The following is an 8759-nucleotide window of genomic DNA, read 5'->3' on the forward strand; positions in this document are numbered from 1 at the left end:
TCTTACTCATCTCCCCCCATGGATTGAGGAAGGAGACAACAATTAACAAACAACATCAGTTAAAACAGACATCAGTTTAAAAGGACAAATAAGACATACATATTAAAACAATCCACATCTAAAATTCATCATTTAAAATCACAATTTAAAAATCATCCAGATAAGTCTCCCAGAAGAGAATGGTCTTCAGTGCTCTTTTAAATTCAGATAGCGTATTCAGCTGACAAAACTCTTCTGGCAGGTCATTCTACAGTCTAGGAGCAGTTGAAGAAAAAGACCTCTGGCTGACAGTTGTGAATTTACTCCTGGATGACAATAGTAAATGTCTGCCAGAAGACCTGAGTTAATGGGGAGGATTATATGGGAGGAGATGATCCTGAGGGTAGCCTGAACCCAAGCCATGGGCTTTAAATAACAAAATTCAAGCATTTGGGGGGTTAGCACATGTGAAGTCATTTTAGATTCCTCTTCAAAGGCATTTATTCAGTTCACCAATAATCTACAAATGAAAAGAACAGTGCTTCTGCACTGCTTACTGGCCCTTCTGTAAGCATGGAATAACTGGCAACCTAAATTATTTTAAAATAAATTATTATCTGCTGCAATGAATGTTTGGGTTTACTTTATGCAAGGGTGTAGCTCTAAACCTCTGATAGGCTGTTTTTACATCCTTAAATTCCTACAGATTCTTGGGATTACACTTTTTCTGGCCCAAAATAAGAGATAGTGAGTAGCTTTTCTGGAATCTTATTTACATATTATGTCATTTACTTAACATCATAAAATACCTGTTTTTCAAAACCAGAACTCTACTTCTGGCTGCTTTCAGTTTTTCTCTCTCCCTTCGCTTTGGCAGAAAATTGGACCCTGGACTCATCCTCGGTTTCCCATCCGTGCTTTATGCCATAGCTTTACATTCTCAGGAGTTTCATGAAATGCAAAGTTTTAAAAAAATATATCTGATCTAAACTTGGAGTATATGGATAGGTGCAGTGGTTGTTTGCTTATACTGTACATTAAAAATTGTTTATATAAAAAACAGCCTGGGATATAACAAGAAAATGTTTCAGGGTTTGGGGTAAGGGGATATTACAACTCTTGTGATTTGGTAATACAGATATATCACTATTGGTTTACAGGAAGAATTCTGGATGAACTTGACAATAATAATTTAAAGAAGAGCACACTCATATATTTTACGTCTGATAATGGTGGACACTTAGAGGCTCGAGAAGGAAATATTCAGCGTGGTGGTTGGAATGGCATTTACAAAGGTGAGATTCCCAAGTCCTCCACTTTTCTTCCTAAAGTCTTTTGTATTCTGTAGCCCATTAAAAATTACCTTTGGGCAATAGTTTTTTGTCTTTCAAATGGAATTTAAAGTTTGTTTCCTGGACTGGATCTCCTAGCACCCACATGGCCAGGAGGAGGAGGGGCCCACCTGCATGAATACCTTTCCATAACATCTGAACTGAGGACAACGTCTACAACATCTTGACCAAATGCAGGGCTATGACTAACATCATTTTTCCCCTCCTGTATCATTTTAACATGTTTGCCTGATGAAGAAGACAGTGGAGCTTTGAAAGCTTGCAATATTTATAAAGTGCATTTTGGTTGGCCCAATAAAGGTACTTCAAAAACTTGTGGATTTTGGATGATACTGTACTTTGCTATATGGCCAATGTGGCTACTCCTGGATATATTACTTTTTGAAATACAGTTGGCCCTCCACATTTATGGCTTTGACTTTTGTGGATTTGATTATTTGTAGTTTTGACTGATATGTTCTCTCTAGAAATCTCTAGGTCCTCTACTGCAACTTTGCCAGAAGTTGACCATGGAGTTGTACTGGAGAACCTGCAAGTTCATAGAGAAAGACTTTTCTAGGCATTTGTATGTCCTCCAGCATGATTCTATGATCAATGTCTGGCAGATGCTGATCATAGAGTTGCCTTGAAGGACCTGAAGATTCCTACAGGTGTACTCTTAAGTAAAAAGAATAGCATTTTTTTTATTTGCGGTTTTTCCACATTCACAGGGGTCCTTAACTCCTAACCCTAGCAAATGTGGAGGAAGCACAGTATTAACTATGTTTGAAATATTTGAAATACAAAAAATAAACCTGAGCAAAAGAGGTGCCAACTATTCAGACAATGTTCATGCATACATTGTTTAAAGTAACAGGAAGCAACTGAAAAAATTATTCCAATGGTTACTAGGAATCTCTATGTAAAAGAAGTTCAAAGTTTAAACAGAAAATTTGAAAGTGAGATGTAAGGCTAATCACATACTAAGTGGGAGAAAATGGACAAGTGTGACTTTCTTAATCCTCTTGGATCTCTTAGTAACCTTTGATATCATCAACTATGCATCTGAAGGCATATTTAACATTTTTATTATGTAAAATGAAATCAGGAGGTTTATGGCAAAATTCAGAATGCTCTAGTTAGGTAAAGTATTAAGATAAAAGAAAACATATTTCTTGACTCAAACCCTAATAGTATTTGGTTGCAAAACCATTTAAGCTAGATCTCATGTGTTGGCTGGTTGCTTCTTACTCAGACACAAAACAGAAAGAAACAAACAAAGAGGCTATCTTCTCAAAGAAAGTGGAGATGAAATAAAGAAGTAGTAGGAACCAGTAGTCCTAAATCCATAAATCTAAGGAATACAGATGGGGGAAAAATAGGGATTGTCTTGCTCTCAATACCTTCTGAATTGGCTGTGTGGGTTGGAATTCATAGTAGCAGCATTTTAACGGTTCACTTTATACATGATGAACTGATTCCAGAAGTTAATAATGTAAGATTATCCCTCATCCTTTAGAAAGTTGCTATATGTAGTCTTCACATTAATATCTTGATAACTGTAAGTTCTTCTTTACATCTGATCCTTGGGTGAATGAAACATAAGCGTAATCATATACAGTATTTAAGCTTGCTGGGCATTGCCACTGTGATTTTGGAGAAAAAGCAAGCCACAGGATTTTGATCAAGAATAACCTTATGATTCAGATTGGGATCCCTTGCTGGCTTCCTGATGAAAAATATCAGCAGACTTGGTGACAAAACTGCTGCTTCTTGCAGTTAGTACCAACCACAATTAGTAAAGGGCTGGATAGATCACCCCAAAAGGGCAGTCTGCAGCTGCTCAATTTTACCCTGAATGGAGGCCGCACCAACCAAACAGTGTGGCCTCCATGAGGTGTAAAAAGTACCAGTTTGAAGTGGGTTCTTTCTGGGACACGCCCGGGTGCCATTGGTGCCCTTGCACATTTCAATGACATACATGTGGTGCTGTGCCATGCGTACATCATCATGGCAGCCCCAGTGTGGATGGGGGAGAGCCATAATGGCACCTGGACAGCACGGTAGGGCTCAGGAGCATGAGGATGCTCAGCTCTCCCGAGCCCTAAAATTGGCCCCAAGCTGACACAAGGCAGCAGTCTGTAGTGGGCCTAAGTTACTACCTGGGACTGAGCAATGGGAACATCTTTCATTGCTACTTAAAACTGGATCCGTCTGATGATGTTCACCTTGGAAATCCTACTTGGCTAAGGGCATGGATGCCTTTAGGATCACCTTGCTGATGAGCTGGTATGGCTTTTACAAATATGCCCACTGTCTGAGATGGAATGCTTTAGTTTCTCAAAGGTGGTTGAACTGCTACTCATTTTAAATTCTTTCACCGCTGGCTGAAATTAAAAGAACATAATTTCTAACTTACTGTGGGGCAACATAAACAGTTCCTATTTTTATCCTTCAATATTTCTTAATGGTGAAGTTTAGTGATTTTATAATTCTGATATGATTATTTAATACTTTGGGAGTCACTTCAGAAGACTCTGAAATTTTAATTTTTCCCTTGAAGGAGATTGAGTTGACTAATAAATGTATCAAATAAAATACTAAATATTAAATTTAAAAATTATGCAAAAGCTAGTCTAGCCTTCTTATATACAGCATTCTAATTCCCAAATGATGAGATGCTTTTTGAAAAATAAATTAATAGTGAGGAGCTTTTATCTCTTTAGGTCTTCCTTCTTCCCTCTCTTTCTCCTCACCCTCCCTCTCTTCCCCCCAACTTCACCTCTCTATCTATCAAGATCACTCCTCTCTTCAATGGACCCTCAAGATAATGCACAGAGCACTGATCGTGCATCATTGTGTTGTTGAAAAAGTATATCAATGGGATGCCAAATTAAATATGTTTTCTATAAAATATGAAAAGGGCTCTACATAACTTAAGGAGAACTAATGTTATATAGCAATCTGGATTTGGACATAGAAGATTTTGTGCTGAAACGATTTACTGTTCTAAAACTGACATTGTTTCATAATTCTAGGTGGAAAGGCCATGGCAGGGTGGGAAGGAGGAATCCGTGTCCCTGGATTATTCAGATGGACAGGAATGCTGCCTGAGGGCAAGGTTATTGATGAACCCACAAGTCTAATGGACATTTTTCCCACATTGGTTTATCTGGCTGGTGGAAAAGTACCTCAGGACAGGTATGGATACTGTTGAAATCAATTCCAAATTGACAGTATTGTATAATAATTGATTAATGTTTAGATGCTGTTTCATAAATATGGCCAATCTTTCTAGACAACCTAAGCAAGAACTGGGATCTAGAATTCTTCAAAACCTGAATTCCCTATAAAATATTCTGTTTTCTGCCCTGGAATGTAAAAATAAGTGGATCATAGGGAGAAGAAGGTCATCCGAAACAGATTATGTCTCACTCATGTAGGGTTGCTCTGTAAATTGGCAACCTAAATGCCGTTTGCATCACTCTTTTCCAGTGAATGTTTTGTTTTACATTCAGATAAATGTTTCTGTCAGAGTGTATCAAAACACACAGAGAGAGCACTGTGTGCATGTCAGAACTTTCTACACATGCAAGGATTGAGAATCAGAGAAATATACTGACAGATGTATTTTAGAAAATAATCTGGATAAATACAGTATATACTTAGGGCCTACAAAATATCATCTCTCAAGAACTTACACAGCATCTTAAAACTTTCAAACAAAGCAATACTTCACAATTTTATTTTAGACATTAAATCAGATATCTATTTCCATTTGTTGTGTAACAAATGCTCAGTGATGATTGCAGAAAAATACAGGTTATCCAAACTGTCTTTTTGGCCTTCAGGACAATTGATGGTCAGGACCTGATGCCTTTACTGCGGGGATTGGTTCAGCACTCAGGTCATGAATTCATGTTTCACTACTGTGGAATATATTTACATGCTGTGCGCTGGCACCAAATGGACAGTAAGTATAACCATTAACAGAACTGCAGCATCACCTCACATAATATACTTTCTGAAGGTTTTATTATCTTCCAGGTTCCAGAAATAAATGAAGAGGATGTGACTCAGTCACTCTTCACCTTACAGAATAATGTGGGATAACTGCAAGTAATATGGGATTGCTGAAAGTATACCACACTATGCTCTTTAGAGGAAGGATAGGATACCCACGACATCATGAGTAAATAGATCATTATTCCAGAATACATTACCTTCAAATTATGAAGGATGCAATCACTTCTTGATAGCATTTTTCAGAATCAAATCTTAATTAAGTGACTTCTTTTTGCATAGTACTTAGTCTTGATCTCAGCATTTGAAACTGTGGTTTCTTTCTTCCTACTTGATTTGTATTTAAGATAGATCTGCATCTTATGTCCCTCTGCCTATGTTTTGAAATTTCATTTAAAAATGTAAGAAGAGCTGTTTAGGCTAAAGTTATACCCGCATTATAAACAAATGTAAGCAAAATGTAAGAAATGAGGATGGTAGATAAAATGAAGTCTCAGCATGGTCCAAGAAAAAAAGGAATAAGAGGAAAAATTGAAGCAACACTATGAACAGCTGAATATATTGTCTTTTGTTTTGTTCCAACTGTACTAACTAGAATATAACAAAGAGCCTGTACACACTGGCCAAAAATCCCAGCCTTGTGTCATCCTGTCCAGATGATGCAGGCCATTAACCCAAGGCTGGGACCAGGCAGACTGGACATGGATTAAGTGTATATGGCTCAAGCCCAACCCAAAGGGCTTTAGCCCAGTCTAAAATGGCCAGCTGTTTGCCATGGAGTTTCTAGGAGACTGGACAGCCCTGTGTGCCCAGTACCTGCCTCCTTCATTACTTCTGCTGAGAAGATCCCTGTCAGATGAGGGTCCCAGGCCATATGGGTGTACGCAGATGCCCTGTTTCTACCCTTAAGAGCTACAATGGGGTCTTTCTCAGCAGATATGAGGTGGAGGCAGGTACATAGAGGTAGGTTGTCTGTGATGCAGTGGTGGACAGGTGGGCATGTAAATACCCATCCATTGCCATGTCAGCCAGGGACTGGTACAGGTCAGGACAAGCCCATGCTATCCTGCCTGTCTGCTTAGGGCAGTACTTCTCAAATAGTGGGGCGGGCCCCCCAGGGGGGGCGTGAGGCTCCGTAAAGGCGCGAGGCTCAGGATACAGTGTTATGCAGAGGTGTACTTATAACAATTTTATAGACAAATGATACTATTTACAGTCGCGCGGGGGGCGCGAAATGTTTTCTTCTTCCTAGGGGGGGCATGACAGAAAATAATTGAGAAGCACTGGCTTAGGGCCAAAGATACAGAAGTGGAAATACAAGGAACAGTCACAATTTCTTTTCTTGAAAAAAAAACAATTGGAAAAATAGTTGATCACTGAGATTTTTCACTACTTTTGTTTTGTTTTTCTTACTTTTAGTGTGGTGTTCTGTTTTGAACAAAATGTAGTGTTTCTTGCACAGAATCAGTGTATTATACACACACACACACACACACACACACACACAAACATTCAGAAAATTTTCAGTGGGAATTCCCATTTTAAAAAAAATTGACCATGTGCAAAAACTCTTGTAGTCTCACTCAGCAGGGAGAAAACTTTTGAGTTTTTCTGTTCATGTGTGTGGGAATGAGATAATGAAGGTCTGTGGCCCTACATAAAAATGGGGATCTGATGACATAATTAGTTTTAAAGAAATAAAATTGGATTGCAACAAATAGGCAACAAAGAACTATGTACAAAGCACAGAATGTAGTAACTACATTGATTAAAACGTCTCTGTGCTTTTCATAGCTATACCAGATCTACACAACTGGGTTTCCTTGGTAGAAACTTATCACATTTTTGCAAAGTCTGTCCCTGTCTTAACTTTATGCTTTCTTTCTCACCAGGTGGAAATGTGTGGAAGGCTCATTATGTAACACCAGTTTTTCAACCAGAAGGAGCTGGTGGTTGCTATGAAACTGTATTCTGTGTCTGTTCTGGAAAAGGTGTAAAACATCACAACCCTCCTTTGCTTTTTGAGCTCTCAAGAGACCCATCAGAGGCAGTGCCTCTGACCCCAGATACTGAGCCACTGTTCCACGTGGTTCTAAAAAGAATAGAGAAAGCATTGGAGGAGCACCGCAGCACCCTCACTCCTGTCCCAGAGCAGATGTCTCTCAGCAACATTGTGTGGAAACCATGGTTACAGCCTTGCTGTGGGACATTCCCATTCTGTTGCTGCGACAAAGAAAAGGAAAAGGATGAACACTTTTAAAGTTAGCCACATTGAATGAATTAGGCATCTTAGACCATAAAAGATATTTTAAAAAATAGGATCATCGAGTACTGCTGTCCTTTCCCACTGTCCCACAATGCCCCTGCTATGGAAGGGGGACAATTGATAATAGGAGGAGATGGAATAAAAAGGAAATGGAAAACCAGGAAGTGTTGTCATCTATTTCAGCTACATCTACATCTATCCTCCTGTCATTCTCATAGTGTTTGGATTGTGCAATGTAAAAATGTCCCATGTCTTCTAAGACCTTCACAAAATTTGTCCTGTAGGCACTTAATATTTGTGCTGGTATTTCTCATGTTTATCATTGGAGATATTTCTATCCCACTTTTAAATTCTAAGAATATCACAATGGTTTTGAAAACATCCCAGGACTGAGATCAGATTTAGGATGTGAAACTTTTCACACAGCTTATATTCGTATGGGAAAGTTTTCAACATATTTCTATATATTAGAGCAGTAAAGTAATGACAAACACTACAGAAAACAAAATAGCCAACCTACACTTTTATACACAATAACGCTGGGAGATTTGAGCAGAAAACCTAACTCACATTTTCTTTAAAAACAGATCATACAAAACTAAGGACTTGCTTACACCAGCAGGAAACCCTGTACTGATCCTGTATCTGCAGTGCAGTTTCCCATTCCACAGTGAATCTGATAACACCAAACTCACCATGACAAGACCAGAGTAACCCAGAAGAAAAGGGCAACTCTATGATAATCATGTCTCCTACAGTGCACAATATTTCCAGCAACATGGCTATGTCCTTGCCATCAATCCAGATTTCCCAGGCAAATGCAAGGTGTAAAAGGCAGTTCCTTTTTCTTCAGATTTTCAGAGAAAAGCCCTGCATAGCCTACAAATCCTAAGGAACATTGCATGCCCAGGTCACAGCTGCTACGGGGTGAGTACAGGGTTGCTTGTCAGTGTAGACAAGCTCTAAGGTTATTAGCTGGACTGATTACTTGTGCAGACTTAATAGCAACCAGCTTAACTGCACAAACAACCCCTTGCTTTGCTGGAAGCAATGTACTGCCCAGAGACATACAGGAAATAAAATCTCCTACCCTACAATTAGAAAAATGTTTTCCTGCCTTTTCTGCACTCAGCAACATTCTCAGTTTCACAATATCCAAA

General features: G+C 38.8%; 1 protein-coding gene across 4 annotated transcripts in view; it reads left to right on the forward strand.

The window, feature by feature from the left end:
• Positions 1–7725, forward strand: part of ARSH (arylsulfatase family member H) — a 21086-nt gene extending 13361 nt beyond the window's left edge. For all 4 annotated transcript variants that reach the window (XM_042461044.1, XM_042461041.1, XM_042461042.1 and 1 more), the window contains 4 exons: positions 1140–1274; positions 4349–4511; positions 5162–5283; positions 7226–7725. In XM_042461044.1, the coding sequence (XP_042316978.1) occupies positions 1140–1274; positions 4349–4511; positions 5162–5283; positions 7226–7593 (788 nt within the window). In that variant the 3' untranslated portion in view covers positions 7594–7725. The remainder of the gene's footprint in view (positions 1–1139; positions 1275–4348; positions 4512–5161; positions 5284–7225) is intronic.
• Positions 7726–8759: the final 1034 nt, after the last annotated feature.

This window comes from Sceloporus undulatus, chromosome 3 (assembly GCF_019175285.1).
Source record: "Sceloporus undulatus isolate JIND9_A2432 ecotype Alabama chromosome 3, SceUnd_v1.1, whole genome shotgun sequence".
NCBI classification, from domain to species: domain Eukaryota; kingdom Metazoa; phylum Chordata; class Lepidosauria; order Squamata; family Phrynosomatidae; genus Sceloporus; species Sceloporus undulatus.